The 25051-nt window shown below is 36.6% G+C and overlaps 1 protein-coding gene across 7 annotated transcripts in view; it reads left to right on the plus strand.

Annotated features, from left to right (window-relative positions):
• Klhl24 (kelch like family member 24) overlaps nucleotides 1-12201 on the plus strand; it is a 36529-nt gene extending 24328 nt beyond the window's left edge. For all 7 annotated transcript variants that reach the window (XM_047563697.1, XM_047563696.1, XM_047563700.1 and 4 more), the window contains 3 exons: nucleotides 3132-3320; nucleotides 4636-4824; nucleotides 9431-12201. In XM_047563697.1, coding sequence (XP_047419653.1) covers nucleotides 3132-3320; nucleotides 4636-4824; nucleotides 9431-9631 — 579 coding nt within the window. In that variant the 3' untranslated portion in view covers nucleotides 9632-12201. The remainder of the gene's footprint in view (nucleotides 1-3131; nucleotides 3321-4635; nucleotides 4825-9430) is intronic.
• The last annotated feature ends 12850 nt before the right edge of the window (nucleotides 12202-25051 follow it).

The raw sequence follows: 25051 nt of genomic DNA on the forward strand, positions 1-25051 counted from the left end.
TAACCACAGTAGATAAACTGAAGATATAAACAATATGACACTGTGCTTTTGAATGGATATTTTGTTCTCCCAACTTAGAATTCATGGCAGTGTAGCACATATCTTTTCTCATGCACATTGGAGTCCAAATGCCTAAGAAGAATTGGAAAAGAAAGGAGTTACATCAAAAGGGCAATGTCTAATCCAAGCAATTTTTTTTTCCTTTTACTAACTTTGGCAGTCAGGCACAGATTTATTTATCTAAAATGATGCTACTTTATCTTTTTTATTTGTACAAGTAGGGACAAAACAAATTTAAATAACAGGATAAATCAACATATTTTAAAGAAAATGTATTATTAATTGAAGCTAATTAATATTATTAAAATACATACAATATAGGTTGCAAACCAAATACTATGAATCACCTGTGGCCTAGTGGTTTCCAGACTTTTTAAAAGCACTGTACTATACTCTTTTTTAAAGTTAAATCTTATGTTAAAAATTCATTACATTAAACAGATTATCTTTCAGCAATTATATCAGGGAGTAATTCAGAGTCTGTAGCCTTTCCCTGCCAGCATCCCCAAGAGCTCCTCCAGAGCTGCCTCAATGAACAATCTAAATCAAAGCAGCAAACTTCACTGCATCTAATTATTTGATTGATCCCCTAGAACCTCTTTCTAAAAAGATCACTACCTCTATTATGAGACATTTCAGAGCCACCTGAAAAGCCAGAACTTCTCTAATTGAACCAAAGATGTTGGCTTAGAATATTTTCCACTCAGAGTCCCATCAGTCTTTCTTGTCCTTCTCCCCATAGAGGCTTCTTGAAATCTCTGTACTGTGGACACTACTAGTGCTTCCCACACAGTTTAAAGTTATTGTTAATTACTTGGGACCTTAATCTCATATGCTACAGCAGTCAACAAGGCCAATGAAATTGTGAGGACCTTTAAGATCGATGTACTGGAAATAAAATATTAATAGAAATCTTTTCTAAAATCTTTGGTGTGCCCATATCCTCCATATTATATGTAGTTTTGGTAGCTATCCTAAAGAATGACAAAGCATTACTGGGAAGGAGGGTTTAAAATAATTGAGGAGTTAGAAGGAGATGAGGTCTGACTGAAAATATATATGATTTAAAATTATTTGATCTGGAAATAGGCAAATGAAAATGTTAATGCCTCAAAAAACATTATGTATTGGTGAACTCAAATTTATTTGACAAATATTGTTATACTTGACTCAAAAGTACCCAAAGCCTTAAGTACTAAATCAAGAATAAAAGGAATAATTTGTCTTACACAGCAAGTACCCAGTTCATGGAAACCATTATCCTAAAAATTAAAGTAGAGGCTGAATTCAAATCTATGAATATATTTTAAAATGTTAATACTCTGTATAAGGAAACCTAAGATGACTTGGAATATAGAATCATAGGGAATATTTAATATAACCTTGTCAGTTTATAAATAACCTTGCCTAAGATTACACAGATAAAGCAGTGGCAAAAGCTCAAATTTTCTCAATCCTAGAGCCCTTCTTTCTTGATGCTCATAGCATGTATTTTTCATTTATATGTAAGGAGTGTGTATTAAAGTTTAATCTCCAAGGTTATGTGATAAGTACTCTTGTATACATTTTTAAATTGAGTGAATAAATACTGAGTCTCTGAAAAGATTAATTGCTGTACATGGAGTGGCAGAGTAGATATGAACCCAGCAGTCCTGTGCCCTGAAATTATATCCAGCCTGTAGCTTTATTTCTTGGTATATTGTGCCATAGGTTGCATGCCACTTAGAGCTGCACATCCTTTTGTAAGCTACTCTACCTCTCTGAGCTGTATGGTATTCTGGGCACAAACCCACCATTAGGTCATCATAACATAATGTGAGAAATGCATGATAGAAGTGGCATTAGCTACTGTGAAAATTTAGAGGCACACAGAAAGATAAATTTTAGACAAATTTTAATGACAAGATGTGAAATTTGGCTTTGACCCTTGGGATTCATTGCTGAACTGTTAAAAGGAATTGATGGCTAGGCACATTGGTGCACGCCTATTATTCCAGCAGTTCAGGAGGCTGAGGCAGGAGGATCACAAGTTCAAAGCCAGCCTCAGCAATTTAGCAAGGCCCTAAGCAATTTAGCAAGACCCTGTCTCTAAAGAAAATATAAAAAAGGACTGGGGATGTGGCTCAGTGGTTAAGCAACTCTGGGTTCAATCCCCAGTACCAAAATAAATAAATAAATAAAAATAAATAAAATCGATGAAGTGTTTTAGGAAAATTATAGTTTTGAGAGCACAAGACTAGAGACCAAGAGGTTATTTGAGGTTAGAAATGATGTGGCCCCTAAGGTAGGATGGTGGTAATGGCAAACAAAAGGAAGGGACAAATATAAGAGATCTATGAAAGATGATTCAATAGAACTTAATAGTTAATGAGCTGTGGAGGAAGAGTTAATGATGACTGTTCATTAAAGGAAACACGACTACTAAGCTGGAGATCTTTGTTAAATTAAAAGAGCTCTGGATTGCCTCACCTTTCATATAAAGATATTGATTTGCCCTGCTTCCTCTTATTTGTAAAAAGAAAGTGTACGTTAAAGCTCTTCGAATTGAAGATTATATATCAGGTGCTTTTTTTAGTCACTGTGGGGGCTTAAAGAGGCCCTGCCTTCCAAATTCTCATGATTTAATGACCCTTACCTAATATTTTAGTTTCATAGTTTATTACTTTATGTAAACAAATATTTCATCATCCATGAGTGTGAACATTTAAGGTAAATTGTACAGTTTTCCATGTGAGCAGTATTACCCCCAAGGAGGTGGTGAAAATTTGTTCTTGTAGTGGCAGTGTGAAAATAGTCATAATCTTTCATGTATAAAGCACAGATGTACATAAAGTAAGACAACAAATATACAATATATCTGTGGTATTAAAATTTTATCCATTGTAGTCTCTTAGGGAAAAAAAGGTCTTTAAGGCTCTATGTAGTGTTAAAGACTCAAAAGCTCTGGGTTAAATATATTGCAGTTATAGTTAATAAGGGTTTTTAAAGGGAGGCAATCCTTTACTTCTTTAACCAACTAGTTCAGGATTTAAACTTGATATTTAAGTGTTTTTCATGTATTTTTCATATAGGTATACGTTGTAGGAGGCTATGATGGGCAAAACAGACTTAGCAGCGTAGAGTGTTATGATTCCTTTTCAAATCGATGGACTGAAGTTGCTCCCCTTAAGGAAGCAGTGAGTTCTCCTGCAGTGACTAGCTGTGTGGGCAAATTGTTTGTGATTGGTGGAGGACCTGATGATAATACTTGTTCTGATAAGGTAAGTCATTTCCCCCGCCCCTCATTCTCTTTACAGTAACTAGAGATGGAACCCAGGGCCTTGAGCACACTGAGTGTACTCTATACCACTGAGCCGCATCCCCAAACCATAAGCCATGTTCTTATAAAGAAATTACCAACAATATATACAAAAACAGAAAGACTGAGATTTATCAAGTAGGCAGCTAGGTGGCTTAGTGTGAAGGGTCTTTTAAAATTTTTCTGGTAACTTACGGTTCTAGGGAAAACTTCTGAATTTTGTGTTGCTAAAGCGAGACCCTATTGTATCTAAATACTTTACATAACAAGTGTAATTAAGCCTTTTTGAAATAAAACTAATCTCAATATTGAAATCTTACTGCTATCATCTACAGAATCTAAATTATTCTCATATAACCCAGTTGGGAAGTGAATTAGCCCAGGGTAAAGCACAATGACTAATTATACTGCTTCCAACTGGGTCATTTTGTGCATACTTTCTAAGTATTTTTAGAACAAAGAGGAGAAAAGGGAGCCCCTGCAGTGTAAATAGAGGATGGCACAAAGTAGCTACAGTTCATTGAATTCCTGGGACAAAAGAACATGTGTGGTCCTGACATCTCAGGAAACACCACGTTTATTCTGGAAAAAAAGTATCTTAATGCTTAATTAATTTAGAAATGTTACCTTAATTTTGTCAATCAGTTAATTCTTTTTCTAAGTTAAATTTCAATACACTGTAATCAAATGTCACTTAGAGTTCATTAATTCAGAACTTACCATAATTCAGGGTATACTGAATTGAGGTTTATTTGTATTTTTTTGAAGAAAGGACTCCTTAAAAGTTTAAAGAAGGGGCTGGGGCTGGGGCTCAGTGGTAGAGTGCCTGCCTAGCCTGCGTGAGGCCCTGGGTTCAATCCTCAGCATCACATAAAAATAAAATAAAGGCATTGTGTCCACCTACAACTAAGAAATATATATATTTTTTAAAAGTATAAAGAAATTTTATTCAGATTGAGGCATGATTATTCCACATAATGCAATTTTTTAAAAATTTAGACTTAATTTCAGTGGAAATCAGTAAAACCTGGTGACCACTAATCCCGGAAACAGTTGGTGTGCATTTGTTACTTTTTTCTGCTTGATAGTAATAAATTTGTATTTCTTTGGAGAATTTTCCAAATGTACACATTTCACTATCAGGCTAACCTCCTTTAATTCTCTGAACTAATAGAATTTGATTTTTAATCATGTTTCTATGTATTAATAGACTTTTTATTAAGTAAATTTATGAACTTCTTTAGAAACTTTAATTAAATGTTTCTATATATTATTAGGTTCAATCTTATGATCCAGAAACCAATTCTTGGCTACTTCGTGCAGCTATCCCAATTGCCAAGAGGTGTATAACAGCTGTTTCCTTAAACAACCTGATCTATGTTGCTGGTGGACTGACCAAGACAATATATTGTTATGATCCAGTTGAAGACTACTGGATGCATGTACAGAATACATTCAGCCGACAGGTAATAATATAAAACAGTCCAAGAGAGAAATAAACCTAAGAGGGACCATGTACATCACCACTACTAATACACTGGAATTTTACTTTTAAAGTACGACATGTTTACTTGAACTTCATAATTTTTTAAAGTTTCACATAAAACTTTTATGAATTCATTCCAGGGAATTGTTTTCTTGAAATAACTTCCTTTTTACCATCCCAAGATAAAGTATCTATTGCATTTTGACTGTTGATCTTTTATTCCCCTTAACCTTTTTCAAAATACTACTCTCATCCTTATCCTCTCTTTAATGTTTTTGAAGATATGTTCTCAGACTGGGTGCTTCTCTGCTTAGCAGCTAGGTCGTTTGCTGTTTTTGTTATAAGGATAGGTTTGTGCTCAGGTCTCATCTGTACACTCCACCTGGAGCCCACTCCCTTACCCCTGCTATTCCCAAAAAGGTCTTCCCTCAACCTTTTGATTCATGTCTGTGCTCACCTTCCTTCTTGCAAAATGCTGCTTCTGATGCTGGAAATCTGGTTCTACTCATACCACTCTAAAGATGTTGTACTCTGAAAGTCACTACTGGTAATCTCTAGTCTCTTTCATATTTTTCTTAATTTTTTCTACTCAGTCCTTAAATATGAATGTTGTTTGAGCACCTTTCCCCTGGCCTCTTGCCCATATATACTCTTTCTTGAATGATTTCATCTGCTACTCAGTACTGAAGACTTCAAGTTTTAATGTTCAATAAGCCTCTCTCCTGTGTTCCAAACTCCAGTTTCCAGCTGTTTTCCATGGGTGCCCAAGGCTTCAGACTTAAATAAAATTTACCTTCTTCCCCAAGCCTACTTTTTCTATGTCTCCAAACAACTTAGAAATGTAATTAATTATAGGTATTCTTCACTTTCTGTTAAATTGAATCAATCTAGCATATCAGTTATGACCTCAGAGTTTTTTGTTTTTTTCATTCTTATTGTTCCTACTTTTATGCATGTTCTTACCTAAACACAAACAATAATATTTTAGTCTTCCTTTCTCTAACATCTTGCTTTTCTAAACCATTTTGCCACCAGATCTTTTCCAACTATTGTAATTTTATCTCTTCCTTGATTGGAAACCTACTTGAACAAAATTCAACTTTTACCACTTCATTCTAGATGTTCTATTGTAGATCTTTACTTTGCCCTTTCAGCCTCATTTTCTATTACTGTATCCCAATTACATTAAGTGTAAGTATTCCTTTTTTTGTTTAGTTTTGTACTGGGAATTGAACCTAGAGGGTGCTTTACCACTGAACTTTGTTCCTAGCCCCAATTTTCTTATCTTTTCTTTTTTCTTCCTTCTTTCCTTCCTTCCTTCCTTTCTTTTTAAATTTTGAGACAGGGTCTCACTAAGTTGCCAAGGTTGGCCTCAAACCTTGTGGTCCCCTACTTCAACTGCCCACGTGCACCACTTGAGCCTTGCTTGTTACTTGTGTTCTCTGAACAGGTCATGTATATTCTTGCCTTGGTTCTTGCTGTATCCTCCTTAGCTTCTAATGAACCTTTTATTTTTTAACCTTCTCTTCTTGTAATTCTTCTTGTAATTTCAAGGACCACTTCATAGTTATAAACGTTGCTTTGGCAAGAACTGATTGCATTTTCCTTCTGATGTTGCAACTTCTGGCGCCTGTGTTATAATAATTAGCATATTCCCTAGTGGGTATGAATGTGTATTTTCCATGCTGGACTTCAGCCTTCTTGGGAGTACTATTCTTACTCATCTCTTAATGTATTTTGGATTTATTCATATTCAGTAAATATTGAATAAGTAAGCAAATGAGAAAGTAAAGTAAATGAGGAACCTAATTTTAAAATAATCTTATATGCAAGATACACGAGATATAGCATAGAACTATAAGGATAATGAGTGGGCTTTGAGTATAACACAATTTTTTTTAAAGTTGTTGACATTGAGTTATGGTCTCCACTTAGTAATGTATTCAAAATATCATTGTCCCAACTGATAAAAGGGACATAATAGGATCTTCAGCTTCAGGATATAGAGTGAACGCAATCTTTTATCCTTTTTGTATTACATTTAAGAAGAAATAATTTTAATCTAAGATATCTTTTATTGGCTTTTTACAGTGAATATTTTAAAAAGTAATTCATTTTCACTAAAGATCACTGATAACAGAGCTTAGGAAGATAATTATCAGCATCCAACAGAATGCCAAGCATACATGTTTTTAATTGGACAATTGACATAACAGAAAAAAACCAACAGGATACACATGGCACATTTTCTCTAGACAGTGAATAACATTGATTTCAGAAATTTCAAGGGAAAGAAATATTTGGATCAGAAGTATATTACATTTTACAGAAACCATTGAAGATCAAATGTAGTGCTGGTATTTGGGAAATCATCCACTTTCCCCTGGTTCCTTCTCACTACCAGTATTACTAAGTGTGTCTGTGTATTCATTATTGCTAGGTAATTTTCAAACCATCTCTAAAGAATTGCCTGCCCTGTTAATGCTAATTGAAGAAAAAGATAACTAATATTTTTGGCAGACAATCAAATGAGTCTAAAACTATTACTTTTTTAAAATGCTCAAAATATTAAGTGAAAAACAAAACTGGAAAAAAAATTAACTTTTTTTGTATAGTCCTTATGGACCCGACCTATTTCTCTTTTTGTCCTTCACCATTTCCATGCCTCTCTACTTTGCATAATTCCTGAAGGTCACAACTTGATATTCTAAACATACTTTGTTTTCTAATCCCTATTAGGAATGTCCCTGCTAAAAAATTATGGGTTTGGGGGTTTGTTTGTTCATTTGTTGTGGTTTTTTGTGGGGTTTTTTGGTTTGTTTGTTTTAGTACCAGGAATTGAACCTAGGGCCACTCAACCACTGACCACATCCCCAGCCCTTTTTATATGGTTTTTTGTTTGTTTTGTTTGAGACAGGGTCTCAATAAGTTGTTTAGGGCCTCACTAAATTGCTGAGGCTGGCCTTAAACTTGGTCTCCCAACTGACTGGGATTACAGGGTTGTGCCACCATGCCCAACAGCAGGGTTGTTTTTTAAGTCAGTGATGAGTATTTCTTTTCCTTCTTCAGTAGACTAGGTATTTAAAATATCATTAAAGTTTAGAATAATTAAAAGAAAGAACTCTGATTCATTCTTTTTTTTTGGTGCCCGGGGATTGAACCCAGGGCCTGGTGCTTACGAGGCAAGCACTCTACTGACTGAGCTATCTCCCCAGCCCAGAACTCTGATTCTTGTTGTGTATTGCTGGTTGACATTTTAACATTTAAGCATATAAAAGTAATTAAGGAAAAGATTTTTTTAACAATATAAGGATCATTTCATTTTCGTCCTTAAAAATAACATTAAAAATTTATGTATTGATCAGTTATTTTTGCCACTAGCTACCCTGTTCCTGAGTGAAGAATAAGTTGTTTGTATAGGACAAATATACAAAGTAAAGAACAGGTATTTTACAGAGTGAAATAAACAATTTTATCTGGTAGAAATCATTTCCCAATATGAATGAATACTTGTTTTCAAGGTTCATTTAAATTCTGAGCATTATTATCAGAAATATTAATAACCAGATTACTTTAGAATCATCATAAAAGTAACTATACAGTTCAATATTCAGCATAGCTTGTACCTGAAAATTAAGTATATTTTTGTCATTGTTTTATATTGTATTCGGAACTTTTAGAATTTATAGAAAGAGCTCATTGTGCTTTAGTTTGGCTCATAATTGATGCAGCTCATGGGTTGCATTCAAGATAAAAATATCATTCACTAAATGTTAACAAGCCGTTTCATTCTGGGTACGTATAAATTCTAATACAGGCATTTTAATTACTCACTAATGCTTTCAGACTTGAAAATTGTGCAAGTCCACCAAGATTTAGTTTTTTCTATAAGAGGGAAATTTATATATAGCAAATCTGGTCAAGTAAAAATGTTTATTGAATTCATTGATAGAACTGTTCCTCTGTTGGTTATGTGAAACCACAATAACAAGATGCATTAATTTGGGCTGGGGTTGTGGCTCAGTGGTAGATCATTGGTCTTGCATGTGTGAGGCATTGGGTTCAATCCTCAGTACCACATAAATAAATAAAATAAAGATGTCCGTCTACAACTAAAAAAAAAAAAATTTTTTTTTTTTTTTGGTGGTACTGGGAATTTAACCCAGGGCCTTGTGCATGCAAGGCAAGCACTCTACCAACTGAGCTACATCCCCAGCCCCTAAAAGTATTTTTTTTTTAATGTATTAAATGAAACATAAATAGAATATTTGACTTGCAGCATAAATAGGTCCATGTAAATATGAGATAATTTTTAATAGCATTTCTTTATTTGAAGAATCACTCTCATTTTTATAAGAATGTTTATTTTATATAGTTATTATGTTATTGCCACACAAGAGTAAAATTTAGCTAAGAATACTGTTATGGGGAAAGTTAACTAAAATGTTATTTGGATGGTTTCTGTGACCCAGCTAATATCATGTCTTCCTTTTTTGATTGTGTTTAAGTGTCTTATTTTACTTTTCAGTTTGTTACCAAATTTTTTACCTTCAACAGTTAATTTTTTTATGTATTTGATTAAACAGGAAAACTGTGGCATGTCTGTGTGTAATGGTAAAATATATATCCTGGGTGGAAGACGGGAAAATGGAGAAGCCACGGACACTATTCTCTGTTATGATCCTGCAACAAGTATCATCACAGGGGTAGCTGCAATGCCCAGGCCAGTGTCCTATCATGGCTGTGTGACTATTCATAGATACAATGAGAAATGCTTTAAGCTCTAAAGCCAGGATACCTCACCTGAGAAGCCACACTGATCCAAGATGAGAGGTTTAAAAAACTCCTGAGTGGGAACTTATCTCCTCTGTGCCATATTCAAAAAATAGCAAAACCAATAATCCTGGTGCCTTTCTCCCCAATATATCAATCTTTCAAACTGTAATAAAGTCTTTCCTGTAATGGGAAAAAAAGTTGTTAAAGATAATTATGGTGATTGTTGCTTGACCTTTGGGAGTTTACCCTTGTATTTGTAAGAAGCCTCTGTGGAGTAGGAAATAATGTCTGCCTGAATGCTTTTTTAGAAATTTGTGAATGATCTTTTCATTTATGTATGGTTAGCTGCAAGACTGTATATTCCTTATTTTGTCATATATGTAAAGAAAAGTTGCATGACTGAGGATTCACATTTAGGTTGAATCACCTAATGCTGAGAGAGCTTAGAATGTATTCTGAGGGGAAGAAATCAATTTTAAAAATCTTTGTCACAGACTTAGCATATCCACACTGGTTAATTTTATTGAAGGTTTTTTCCCCCTCTGCAACTGATAAAATTGTAATAACCACAATTTGAGTATCATAAAATACTGAATTATTGTGACTTAATTCTTAAAATTGCCATCTTATATTAAACATGTTCCCTTCCCCAGCGGCAGGGGGTGGGGCGGCAGGTTAGGTTGGAGATACAAATATAAGTGCCCATAAAAGGCAAAATAAAATTATAAATTAATTCTTAATAAAAAATAACTATTGAAGAACAATGGGACCCACTGTCAAAGTATTTATGCATCATCTCTAAGTCCTCTCAGGAAGTCTTTTTCCTTTAACCTGACAAAGGAGTTGAAATTCTATTTTGCAGTATTGCCTTATGAAAAACAGACAATAGGGTTTGACCTCATTAGTATGGTGCTTTGGGTCAGAAGCTCTTCCTTGGTTATTCTGCTTTCTTTTGAACAGCTACAAATCCTGAGAATCTCTACTGTTAAAGTGCCTTTAATAGGCTAATGCGGGGACCACTTACTTCAGTGGGTCCATTTTTCTTTTAAATTTACGTCTCTGAAAAAAATAACAGCAGTAGTTCCAGTCTTTCTGAAATAAATCTATATTGTATAAAATACTGATCAGTATTTTCAAACTTCTCTAAAACAGACTGATTCTGTCTGGATTTCTCAACTCCGGTTTATAAAGCTTACCAATTTTCAGAAAGGAATGTCAAATTTTTTCTAAGGCAAATAAATGGATATGGCAGGAACTACGGCCTAAGTAATTATTGTGATTCCTGGATGGACAGATATAATTTACAACGTTTTAGGGATGTACCAGGTAGCCTGCTGTATTTTGAATTCCCAATCACTGTTGTCTCTCACATTGGAATTGCATACTCCTTGTCATAGTAGGGATGATGCAAATACATGATTATAGTGTCACCAGATTTTTGTTAAAACCAAGGTAGTCATCAAAAACATAACATTGGTAAACTTTTTTTCCCCCTCATCCTAGACTGATACAGACATTTCAGATAGAGAAACTTTAGAGCTGAGGATCTAATTTCTGAGGAAAACTATAAAAAATATTTTTAGGGAATTTTATTTTTCAAGTCAACTTAAAAATGATATATAACTTTCTGTGATAACTATCAAAGCAATTCAGAAAATAATTTAGTTGAAAAACAGTTGTATGTACAATTGGGATGCTTGTACTGTAATTTTATAGTAAATGTCTTCTTCATTATACTTTTGTAGATAATGGAACCTACTTAGTTCAGAAATTCTTTATAGTAAATGAGATAATGTATGAAAAATTTTTTTAAATACTTAGAATTATACAAATAATAGCTGTTATTTTTATGTGTATTTGTAAGATCTTGTCCATACAGAGACTTCACATAAAAAGAGACTTTCTTAGGATAACTTTGTATTCTAGTATTTTTGTCTATTGTAAAAGTATTAACTATTTACTTTTTTGTTTTACATTTATTTTTCATATCCCATATGTTTATTGTAGTAAATTTGAAATGAAACCTTAACAACCATAATTTGTTTAAGCACAGACCTCATACCAATATTGTTTAATTTTTTCTCTACATAATTTTAAACTACATAAATTAAGTAGTTGCAATTAATGTTGAAGACCACCAAGTACTTAGCTCAAATCCTAGAAAATTAAAGTAAGTCTTTAAAGTTACAGAACTGATATTTTAACTTTTTAAATTATTTATCTTCCTTTACTAATTCTTGATAAATAATGGTGTTAGCCTTGATTTTCAAAAAAGTATTTTAGGATACAATTAGTATATCAAAAGGGATATATCAACCAAATTGTTGTCAGATTATATTCATTCTGTCATCCCATAGTTGGCAGGTTTTTCTCCTGATAGATGATGCTCGAATGAGCCTCTGGGTTAGTATGCATGTGTATACCTGTATATATGTAGATAGTATGGTTGTGGACACACATATACAAACGCCCAAGAATTTTTGCAGTTTGTGATGATCAGAAAAAAAAACACATAAAGTAAAAATTAGTTGATCATGTTAAATTCAATTCCAGAAGATTTTTTGATTTGGGCATTTCTAGAGTACTTTTTTTTACATTTGAAAGTACAAGATAAGTATTAGTAAAGATGACTTATGTACCATCAGAATCTATATAACCAGTTTTTACAAGGTTAGAAAACAAATGGCAGCAAAGATGTTTGCAAAACCCAGCTGTGATACTTTAGTTGGAAAGAGAATTGGAAGGTGTGCTCTGTAGATCAACAGAAAAATAGTTGTTTTTTGTGTTTTGTTGAGTGTGCGTGTGTGTGTGTTTCATGAACTTGTATCCTTTTCCATATTTTCCTCATGTGAGTGACAGAGTGATCTAACTTCCTCCTTTTCTACTATAATATTCCCACTGACTGTACTGCACAGGCATGAAATGGTAGCCTATTGGGTCTTCAGTAACTTTTTTTCCTAGCTGACTGAAATACAGATATTTACTCCATTTAAACCAGGTTAAAAGATGATGTAGACACTCAGGGAGGGTATTAACTTGTTACTTTTGCCTATCTGGGGTGTTTAAAGTGCCATAACTAAATAGCCTTCAGTTAATGATTCTAGAGTAAATTAAATTTGATAAAGGAGCTTCACATGTGGCAGTGGTTGAACATTCATTCTTTTATGTTTAAAAAAATGAAAATGTTTTGTGAACTGGTACATTTTCTCTTAGTGAATATGAATTGTTTCTGTATCTCTACTGTCAATACCCTTTTTGAAACTCAGGAAAGACAAAGGTTCAATTATACCACTTTTGTCAATGTGCAAACCAGGTGTGTGTTTCTTTTTCCTGTTATCTGGATATGGCAATAGATTTTTTAAAAATTACTGTGAGAACCCATACATGAAAAGAGAGGAGTTGAATTGTTTGTGTGTGCCTTTTAAGTCTTGAGCTTTATATGTGGAAAAGACATCTACTCCAGACTACTTTCAAAGAGGAGAGATTGCTGTTTATGTGGTGCCAAGTGATAAGATAATGTCTCTCAAAGGCTTCCTATGGATTGCCTTTATTATTAGTAAGCTCAAGACACTGGTTAACCTCAACATAATTTTGGCCTTATTAGAATTTCTTGTTTTTTATGTTGAAAGCCAGGTTTACATCACCTAACCCTATTGTTCTTTTTAGGTAAATAAATTCATCATACCAAGTAACCAGAATAGGATAATTTGGTTGACCTGTAAAACAATAGGTTCAACTAGCTAGCTATGCTAATTGTCATTTTTAATGTTAGGCACCAGAAACCACTTGAGCCAAGCATGTGAACTGATAATTCCAGAGACATTTTCAACATACTTTAGACATTTTTAAATGTTTTATATGAATGTTTTACATTTGTGTGATTGCTTTAGATATTAAATTTACTTAGTGCTAAAGATGATCATAAATAAATTTTTAAAGAACAGCAAGTCATAACTTATTTTATATATTGTTCCAAAGAAAACAATTTCTGTTTTAATGTTTTCAAAATAACTACATCTGAATTTATGTGCCTTAAGTTCTCCAGTGCTATTTCAATTTTTTTCAATCTAAGTAAAGCTTACCTTAGATAAATTTCATATTTGTTTCCTATAGAGTATCTAAACTTCCCCTTAAATGTTTTAATGAGCACCAATTGTGTGACTGCTTGGCAGAATGAGAATGTTAAGGGAGATTGTTGGGTGCTTGGAGTTTTATTATATTTGTTATTTTTATTTTTGATACCTAGGTGCTTTTTAAAATATTTAGACAAACATTTATTTTGATTAAGCCCTTATAGTTGTCATTTGCAATATCTACTTCTAATGTCAAAAAATATATCTCCTGATTTTTGTTCCATTCTTCATACTATTTTTTCCCTCTACAGGCTTTAACTTTCTTAAGAAAGCATTTCTTCTCTTTCCCATCTCCCCTCCCTGCAGTTAATTTAAATTTCTATCAACAGTTTCTGGAGCAATCTAAAACAACCCAATTTCAGAGTTGAATAAAGTATAATCTGCTTTACAACTAGTACAGACCTGTGGCAGCCAAATGTCATTTACTTTTAATTAGCTACTCCAGAGTCTTCACGGTGAAAAATAAATGTATTTCATTGTTCTCAATTCAGTTGTAGCACATTAATATTTACGTTTTGTTTATACTTCTTACATAGTTTAAATTTTAAGAAGTTGTAAAATGTCTTTTAACCATTATTACTTGACTGTATGGTTGTATTAAATTTTGTTTACCAAAAACATGTTGTTCTGGTTTTTTTTTTCAAATATATCCAAATAGTCGTGCATTTTTATATATAAAAGTGTGTGCATTTACTAATGTGATATAAAATAACTGAAGGATAAACAAAAAACTAAAAATACTAGTGTTATGACAGGTTTGTCCGCCTCAGAGGTTCATATGCTGGAGAATGGTCCCCAATGTAATGGTATTGAGGTGGTAGAACTTTTAAGAGATGGAGCCTAGTAGGAGGAGGATAGGTCATGGGGGCACTGCCCTTAGGAGGGATTCACAGCTACTCTCATGAAGTGGGTTAGTTCTCAAAAGAATGGGTAGTTATAAAGCAAATTCAGCCTTCTCAGCTCTTCCTTTCTGGCTTTTTATTTTGCCATGTTATCTCTCCCTCTCACATGTATTCCCACCATGATGCCATCTGCCATGTTGTGATGTAGGCAGAACGCCCTCAGAAAAGTCAAGCAGTCAAGTGCCATGCTCTTGAACCTCCAAATCTGAGCCAAGTGTTATTTACTACAGAGGCAGTGTCAGAAGTCAAAGAGGAACTATGTTGTCACTGCTTATGGAGAGGCAATGTCTAAATTTGTAGTAGCAATAGTAAATTTTTTGAAATGTAAAATATGGAAGCATATAATGCCTAGCTTTTTTTTTTTCTTTTGGGGGGGGGTACTGCAGATTGAACTAAAGGGTGCTCTACCACTGAGCTACATCCCCTAGCCCTCTTCCTTCTTTCCTTTCTCCCTTTTTGCCTCCCTCCTTTGTTTTTTTCTAACTTTCTTTCTTGACAGGGTCTCAGTTGCCAAGACTGGCCTTGAACTTCCTTCCAGCCCTGCCTCAGCCTTCCAAGTTGCTGGAATTACAGGCAGTGCTTAGTTTTATAAATGTAGTTTTGAAGTTGTACCATCAAAACAAAATGAGCTGGGTGCACGCACACCATAATCCCAGCAGCTCAGGAGGCTGAGGCAGGAGGGTTACAAGTTCAAAGACAGCCTCAGCATTTAATGAGGCCCTATGCAGCTCAGTGAGACCCTGTCTCTAAATGAAATACAAAAAAAACGGTTGGGGACCTGGCTTAGTGTTTTTAAGTGCCCCTGGATTCAATCCTGAGTACCAAAAAAAAAAAAGTACTTTTAAAATGGAAAATGTTAGATGTTTTCATTTGACTTAATTCCTCGGTAGCCACATCGGTAAGGTATGCAGGCTTCATCAGACCTGATTCCCACTGGTGCTCTGATGCAGAGCCATTTGCCTTATTCCAAGAAATGCAACCACAACACTTGCCGGCTTCTTAAGACATGATACAATGCAACATATACCGAAGACCAAACAGTTCTGACACAGAACCACTGTATATAAATACTCCTCCATGCAGCTGGCTCAGAACAAAAAATGCAATGTGCAAAGGCAGGGAAGGAATTGAAAGAATTAAAAGTACTCATTAACTTTTATTTGGAAAACCATAGCAATGGGTAATAGGAGCCACTTGTACTTTAAATGTTCTCTTTGAAAAATCACCTTATCTCTAATGAGGGAAAAATAGGCCATACCTTGCTTCTATGCAACTGTTACTGGAAACAAAACAAGAAGAGAGTTTCAGCCTAATTATGTTGGGATCTATTCAAAGAATAGAACTAAGTCTTGTATCTAATATTTTTATTTTCTACATTAAATGGTATTTTGACATCTTCATGAGGCCTTGCTGGCTGGGAAGTGTCTTCCCCTCCAGTGCAAGCTAATTCCTCAATACAGCAGGAATCAATTTGTCAATGAGCTATGTCTCATGTATAAACCAACAAATTGTAAATTCATACCTCCAACCACTTCCTTTATCTAACTCTTACATACCAAGTGAATATTTCCCTGCTCTAACTCATCATAGGACCAGGTATAAGCAACTAGGAGCAGCCTCGAGATTCTGCCATAATTATTCAAACTAGCCAACCCTAAACTGTTTACCCTAATCTTTCTGGAGAAAACCTAATAAAGATGGGCCTCAGCCTTCCACTTGCTCATTTTTGTCTTCTAATGGACACACTGGTACTTATTCTTATGGCCCTATGTGGTCATTCCTGTCATTTTAGGGGGAGTGTGAATAACCAACTTTTTTTTTTTTTTTTTTGCAGTTATGGGAATTGAACCCAGGGCCTTGGGTATCTAAGCAGGCACTGAGCTACATCCCAAGCCCTTAAAAAAACTTTTTCTGAGATGGGGTCTTGGCTATATGCCCAGGCTGACCTCAAATTCCTGGGCTAAAGCGATCCTCCTGCCTCAACTTCCTGTGGAGCTGGGACTATAGTTGCATGTCACTATATCCAGATAACAGTAAATTTTCAGCCTGGGGGTATAGTTCAGCAGAAGACTTGCCTAAGCCCTGGGTTGAATCCCCAGCACAGCAAAAATAAATAAAAAATAAAATAAATAAAAACCAGTAAAATTTTCTTTCAAAAGCACTGACCTCTCCATATCACTACACTGTGACCTTTATAAATTAAGATGCAGACTCAAACCGCTTGTTCCTTTCTGTATTATAATACCATACTTGGCACAAAGGTGCTTAATGTCTTAGTAAATAAAAACGCCAATTCTGGTTTTTATGGCTATATGAGTCTGTTTTAAAAAAAAAAAAAAAAGACCTTAGCTGGGTGCACTGGTGCACACCTGTAATCCCAGCCACTTGAGAGACTGAGACAGAAGGATGGCAAGTTCAAAACCAGTCTCAGCAACCCAGCAAGGCCCTAAGCAACTTAGCAAGACCCTGCTCAAATTTTTTAAAAGGACTTAAATTTTAAAAAGTGTAGCTCAGAGGTAAAAAAACCCTGGGTTTAATCCCTGGTACCCACCCCCCACCAAAATAGACTTTAAAACATAACTTTTTATTTTTAATGATACTAGAGATTGAACCAGGGGCACTTAACTACTGAGTTACATCCCCAGGGTTTTTTGGGGGGTTTTTTGGGGGGTTTTGTTTTGAGACAGGGTCTCCTTATAGCTGACTACAGCTTGCTAGGTTGCTGAGGCTGACCTCCAACTGTGATTCTCCTGCCTCGTCCCCTCAAATCACTGAGTCACTGAGATTACGGTGATGGGCCATGACACCCAGCAAAACAGAACTCTTGAGTCATAGCTTGATAAATACAATAGTCCATGCTTACTATAATTAAAGAACTAGACAAGAATTAGTCCAAAGAGAGAAATCTTTGAACACTCATCTTTTTATTTTGAGAAAATGTGATGAATCGTCTCCAAATGGAAGGAGAAAAAAGAGAATTTTTAAAGATTATATCTGGTTGTTTAACACACTGTATTGTACTGAGATTTGGTAAGATGATACCACAGATAGACTTTGTACAGCAATTCAGTGTCAGCAGGTGGGTGAACAGAGAAGGCAAAACAAACAGGAAGCAACCGACCCTTCTCCGAGAAGTTTTCCAGCATGGTGTGGCAACCATGGGAATGAACCTGGCTGACTTCCAAATACAGACAGCGTAAATGATCAAATGCCTCAGCTGCTGGCTTTGAAATCCATCTCATGTTTGTGCTGAGGCCACACTCCACTGGCTGCTCTCTGCCACTGACTTGTGGGGAATTCTAAGGCACCTCTATTCTGGGAGACATAGGCCTCTTTGTTTGTTTGTTTCCTTTCAGGCCTGGGAGTTAAACCCAGGGAGGCTCTCCCTCTGAACCTCCCCCCACCTCTTTTGTATTTTTTTTTTTTTTCTTTTTGAGACAGGGTCACTCTTAAGTTGCCATAGATGGCCTTGAACTTTCGATTCTCCTGCCTTAGCCTCTCAAGTCACTGGGATAACATGTGTGCCACCGCAACTGGCTCATTGGAGTTCTTAATATGGATAAGGTACGATGTTTCCTGCTGAGGTTGCAAAAAAGAATGTGACCTCCCCTGTCCTCAAGGGGTTTATAGACTGATGAGAGAAGCAGACATATGAACAGAAATCCTAGAAGTGATAGCTTTCCAAGTACTGAGAGGTGTGTTAAGGGGAATAAGGAATTACAACTTTCTAGAGGAAAGAGATTTTATGGTCTCTTTCTAATTACTGCCAAACATTGAAAAAGTCACTGTGAAGTTAACACATTGAGTGAGACCGGTCCTAGCTGGGCATGGTGACACACACCTGTAATCCCAGTAATTCAGGAGACTGAGACAGAAGGATCTCAAATTCAAAGCCAGCCTCAGCAATTTAGCAAGGCCCAAAGCAACTTAGTGAAAGTCAATCTCAAAATAAAAAATAAAAAGGGCTGGGGATATGGCTCAGCAGTTAAGCACCTCTGTGTTCAATTCCCTGGTACCTAAAAAAGAAAAGTGAGACTGTTCCTGCCCTCCAGAAGCTCTCTATAAAGTTAGAAAATACACAGTAATAAGAAAGGGTTGTCTGCTAAGATAGTGGAAATGATGTTAATGTCCTTGCTTGTTGCATTTTCTACTTGTCAATCTTTGGCTTCCTTACTTCTATCATTTACAATGTTGTTTACTAGCAAATTTGGATCTGACTTTCAATCTTTCTCTTTTTGATTTTCAACATTATTTGGGGTCATTTCAGCATGTAATACCCATGCCCTCGCTCTGGCCTCTAAGCAGCAGATCCCCCCCAACCCTGCTCACTCCAGCATTACACAAGATCATGCTGCCTTGTATCTTTCCATCACCCAGTGTTGTTCCTCCACCTCCTCCTTCTCCTCCTTCTTCTTCAAGATAAATTAGGCTTTTGTTGTTGTTGTTCTTTTTAGATATACATGACAATGGAGTGTATTTTGACATACATACATGAAGTATAACTTACTGTAATTAGGATACCATTCTTTTTTGGGGGGAAGGGGGAGCAGGTATTGAACAGAGAAGGGCTTAACCACTGAGCAATATCTCCAACCCTTTTAAATATTTTATTTAGACAGAGGGTCTCTCTGAGTTGCTTAGGACCTCACTATTTTGCTGAGGCTGGCTTTGATCCTCTGCCTCAGCCTCCTGAGCCTCTGGGATTACAGGTGTGTGCCACCACGCCTGGCAGGATCCCATTCTTATGGTTGTACATGATGTAGTTTCACTGATCATGTATTCATATATGAGCACAGAAAAGTTATGTCCAATTCCTTCTCTTCTGTCTTTCCTCTTCCAATTCCTTCATTCCTTCATTCTCCTTTCTCTAATCCAATGAATTTCTATTCTTTCCCTCTCTACCCTCCCTTGTTGTGGGTTAGCATCTACATATCAGAGAGAACATTTGGCCTTTGGCTTTTGGGACTGGTTCATTGCACTTAGCATGATATTCTCTGGTTTCATCCAATTACTAGCAAATGCCATAATTTCATTCTTATTTGTGGCTGTATAATATACAATTGTGTATATATACCACATTTCCTTTATCTATTCATCTGTTGAAAGGCACTTAAATTGGTTCCATAGCTTAGCTATCGTGACTTGAGCTGCTATGAACATTGACATGGCTGCATCACTGTAGTATGCTGATTTTAAGTCTTTTGTGTATATACCGAGGAGTGGGTCAAATGGTGGGTTCATTCCAAGTTTTCTAAGGAATCTCCATACTGCTTTCTGGAGTGTTTGCACCAATGTGCAGTCCCGCCAGGAAAGTATGAGTGTATCTTTTTCTCCACATCTTCACCAACATTTATTGTTCCCTGTATTCTTGATAATTGCCTTTCTGAATAGAGCGAGATGAAATCTTAGTGTAGTTTTAATCTGCATTTCTCTAAATGCTACAGATGTTGAACATTCTTTCACATTTTTTGATCATTTATATTTCTTCTGTAAAGTTCCTTTGCCCAGTTATTGACTGAATTATTTGTTTTTTGGTGTTAAGTTTTTTGAGTTCTTTGTACATCCTGGAGATTAATGCTCTATCTGAGATGCAGATGATAAAGATTTTCTCCCATTCTGTAGGCTCTCTCTTCAAGTTCTTTGATTGTTTCCTTTGCTGTGAAGATGCTTTTCAGTTTGATACCATCACATTTATTGATTCTTGATTTTAATTCTTATGCTTTAGGAGTCTTACTAAGGAAGTCAATTCCTAAGCCAACATAATGGAGAGTTGGGCCTACTTTTTTCTCTTCTAGTAGGTACAGGGTCTCTGGTCTAATGCCTAGATCCTTGATCCACTTTGGTTACTTTTCCTTTTTGCCTTTTACCTCAGCCTTCCTTTCCTTTCATCTCTCATTCCATGACTCTTCTTGTGACCTCATTTGGATCTCTAGTTTTTTAACCTCCCTTTTTGCTGAACACTGGCTTAACCATTATCCCTTTCCCTCCTGCATTCCATAATTATAGTGTCATACAATCACTTCCCATCAGCTTTCAAAACTTTCTACTCTTTTGATCTCCTATTCCATTTATTCTTATTGCCTACATGTGTATCAGTCTAATTGTTAGCCTTCTCATTTCCGACTCCCAAACTATCAATTACAGGTAGAGAATCAATCTCTAATATGTTGTGATCTCTACCCTCAACTGGACAAGATTCTCCTGGCCCCCCAGTACTGGGGATTGAGCCTAGGGGTGCCCTATCATTGAGTTCCATCCCCAGCCCTTTTTATTTCAAGACTGAGTCTTACCAGATTGCCTAGACTGGCCTTGAATTTGCAATTCTCCTGCCTCAGGCTCCTGAGCTGCTGGGTTTACAGGGGTGTGCACCACCATACTTGGCTCTGGGCAAGATATTCTTGATCAGTTGTCAATATATGGATACTCTCTCCTCCTTTCACCATCCTCTTGGAGTAAGCCACAGTCTTGACTTTTGCTCTCAGCAGTTGATCTTGCCTTCTCCTTCAAAGAGAAAATAAAGGACATAAGATAGAATACCTCTCAACACCGGGCCCTCTCAAAGATTGGATATTTCCTATCTTCTCTCTTCTTCATGATTGAGGACTGAAGCTCACTCCTTCAGCTTCTTAGGGATGTCCCCAGATTCTCCTCTCATTTTCAAACACTTTTCCATGGCATCCAAACACACTCTGGTCTCTCCCATCTTTAAAATTCTTTCTGCAATCTATGTTCCATTCTAATGCCACATTAGTTTTTCTTTCATGCCTAATCAAATATCTTAAAAGTTTTGACTTTCCCTCACTTCTTCCTACACAACTATCTGGCTCATTTCCTGTACTCAAGGTCACAGCCTTACCAAAATCACATTTGCTAAGACTGCCAGTTTCATCTTTGTTCCCAACCCTGAATTCTTTATCTTACTTAACCTCCCTACAATATTGATGCTATTAATTATATTTTTACTGTCTTGGTCTAGCCACAGAACTCCTTTCCACTTTTCCTTTTCCTTTTATTTGCTTTCCAAGAGCTCTTCTTCCAACTCAGCCCTAATCTTCAATCGTCAGGTTTTCTTCTTGCCATCAGATAATTGCCCTAAGTAATTTTATTCACTCCTATAGCAGCACTTGTGACAACTCCTAAACCTAAATATTATGTCAAGATCTAAATATCTTCCATAAATTTCCGAATCCTTAATATTAAACAAGTAGCACCTGAAACTCCAAAACCTTTCTCCCCAAATACCTATCTTGTATTTTCTCTTCCAATTAATAGCAACAGTATTGACTGCTTATCAGAGGCAGAAATATTGGAGTGATTTTTTTTCTGTTATTTAAACATGCATTCAAATATTTACCTTGTGCCAGGAGCTCTTCCTCTTTGATATCTAAGTCTGTCTGTCTGTCTATCTGTCAATTTGCCTATCTTTCCTCTCTACCAATGCCTTAGTTCAGGCCTTCACCATCTCCTGAGTGGAAAATCTTCCTACATTGCTTGCAGAAGACCAAGTTCCTTGTTGGCATGCAAATGAAACCAACTCTATCTAAATAGAGAAGTTAACAGAGGCTCACAGAATTGAGAGTCAAGTATCAGTCAGATGGTCACTTCTGGCTGCCAGGAAAAGTAGGAAATTATTTAACTTTCCAGTTTGTAGGAGCCATGTGTGGTGGTGCATGCCTGTAATCTAGACAATTAGGGAGGCTAAGGCAGGATGATCACAAGTTGGAGGCCAGCTGGGGCAATTATTTTTTGAGGGGGGAGTGAATTCAATCCTTTTTGTTGTTATTGTTGTTTTGAGACGATCTCACTAAGTTACTTAGGGCCTTGCTAAATTGCTGAGGCTGGCCTTGAATTTGCAATCCTGCCTCAGCCTCTCAAGCCACTGGGATTACAGGCATGCACCACTGTGCTCGGCCTGGGTAATTTTTTATTCTGTCTCAGAATAAAAATTTAAAAAGTGTTGAGGATGTAACTCAGTGGCAGAGTGTCCCTGGTTCAATAATCAGTAACACAAAATAAACAAATAACAACTTTTTTTTTTTTTTCAGTGCCGAAGATCAAACCCAGGGCCTTTCACACGCTAGGCAAGTACTCTACCACTGAGCTGCATCCCCAATCCTCAACTGAATATTTAAAATTTTCAACTTGCATGAGTATAAAGAAATAATTCCCGAGTATGAGAAGACAGCAGTGATAATACAACAATAAAGGGCAACTCATGCTCAGACTGGGATGGGCAGTGTGTCAGAGGAGCATCCGGAGTGGTGAACTATAGCCTGAGGGCAATAGGGTCTCTAAATGCCATTGAGTTTATAACTGCTTCCTGGTGTGACATCTAAACTCTCAGACCCTGAGGCAACTGCCTGGGTCTACAACCCAGCTGTACCATTCTTGGCTGTGTAACAAGTTCCTCAACCTTTCTGCTTTACGTTTTTCTTCCTTAAAGTATGAATAATAATAAAGTTGTTAGGAGGATTAAATTTGTATAGTGCTTGGAACTCTGCCTGGGAGGCAGTGTTAGCTAATACCTAATTATAGCAATGTGGGGCCAGGTTACCACAGCTCTTGATTTTTCACAGAAGCCCAAACCCAGGTTACTACGAGAAGTTTCTCAATGTTTGAAATGTGGCTCGTTTAATGCACTGACATCCGCAGGCTGTGATGGTGCGACCTCTGCACTGTTTTCTCTTCCATGGCCACCTCGCTGGCTCTCATCAGTTACCTGTTGACAACAGATTGTTGACAGCACCACCCGTCAGTTCTTCCCTGAGCCCCAGAGCCATATACTATACACAGATACCTGTTTGTTTAATTTTGAGATGGATACCTCAAACCAAAATGTCCCAAATGGATTTTTTAATTTTCTTTTTTGTGGTGCTCAGGATTAAACCCAGGGTCTTCTACATGTTAGATAGGTGCTCTACCACTGAGCTACATCCCCAGCTCCACACAAGGAATTCTTGATTCCTATCTCAGTAAATGATTCTACTACCCACCATTTGTCAAAGTCATAGAGACCTGGGAGACACCCTCATCCTCCTAACCCTCCACTCTAGGCCCACCTCTAAAGTGGCAGGCAAGTGCTGTTGGGGAGCCTGGCCAACTAAAGGCCCTGAAATCTGTCTCTAGCCACTAGTCAAGCCCCAAAGCAGTGGCAAGTCTGCTTAGAGGAAGGGGCAACTTTCTAAAGAGCCATTAGGCTTAGCAGAGGCCAGTCCCTTTCCTTTCCCTCCCTGTTTCCCTGTGTCCTCTCCAGTCTCTTTTTCACCAAGTCTTTGGGTATTTTGTCTACGGTTCTTTTTTTTTTTTTAATTTTTTTTTAGTTGTTGATGGACCTCCACTTTATTTATTTATATGTGGTGCTGAGAATCAAACCCAGTGCTTCACACATGCTAGGTGAGCACTCCACCACTGAGCCACAACCCTGGTCCTATTTACAGTTCTTGTATCCACTCACCTCCCTCTATCTACACTGCCTAGGGTAAGTCAACCTCATTTTTCACCTAGTTGACTTGGACAAAATTTTCCAATTGCTTTTTTGTTCATACACCCTTACAGTCACTCCCCATCCATTTTCTGCTGCAAGTGATATTTTTTAAAAGGTGAATTGAATACATCACTCCTGCTTAAAACCTTTTGTTCCAGGGAAGGAGGCACATGGCTGTAATCCCAGTAATTTGGAAGGCTGAGGCAGGAGAATTGCAAGTTTGAGGCCGGCCTTAGGAACTTATTGAGGCTCTGTCTCAAAAATAAACAGGGGCTGAGGGTATAGCTCAGTGGTAGGGCAACCTTGGATTAAATCCCCCAAAAGGCAGGGGTAGGGGTGGGGACAAACAAAACCCTTCGATGACTTCCTGTTGCTCTTATAGAAAAGATCGAAATCTTGCCACCACCTACTTGTGTGATCTTGCTACTGCGGAAATCTCAGTCCCATCTTTTGCACTCCAGTTTTGCTTAAGCAACCCTGAGTTCCTTCCAGCGACCTTGTCTGAGCTTAATCCTCCCCAACAGCTCCTACTTCTTTCAGCTTTCACTTAATATTTTCAAGAACCTTTTTCTATCATTACGTTAAATTTGTTCCCCTTGCGATGTGCTTTCTAAAGGCTCTGCTCATTTCCTTCACATAGCACATCTTTGTTATTGAAATGTACACACTACATGCACGTGTGTAAAAACTATAGCTATGCTATCTCTCTTTAAATGATACAAGCTTCCTCATAGGCTCTCATTCCTGTTAAGGATGTTAGCTCTTCCATGGTAACCTCGCCAGCTCTTATGAGCTACCTGTTGATAACCAATTGTTGACAGCACCACTCATCAGATCTTCCCAGAACCTTCAACTTGATAAGCTTCAACTTGCCAGTGGTTTTTCCCTGGTTGTTACAGTTTGGATGTGATG

This window comes from Sciurus carolinensis, chromosome 9 (assembly GCF_902686445.1).
Source record: "Sciurus carolinensis chromosome 9, mSciCar1.2, whole genome shotgun sequence".
Lineage (NCBI taxonomy): Eukaryota > Metazoa > Chordata > Mammalia > Rodentia > Sciuridae > Sciurus > Sciurus carolinensis.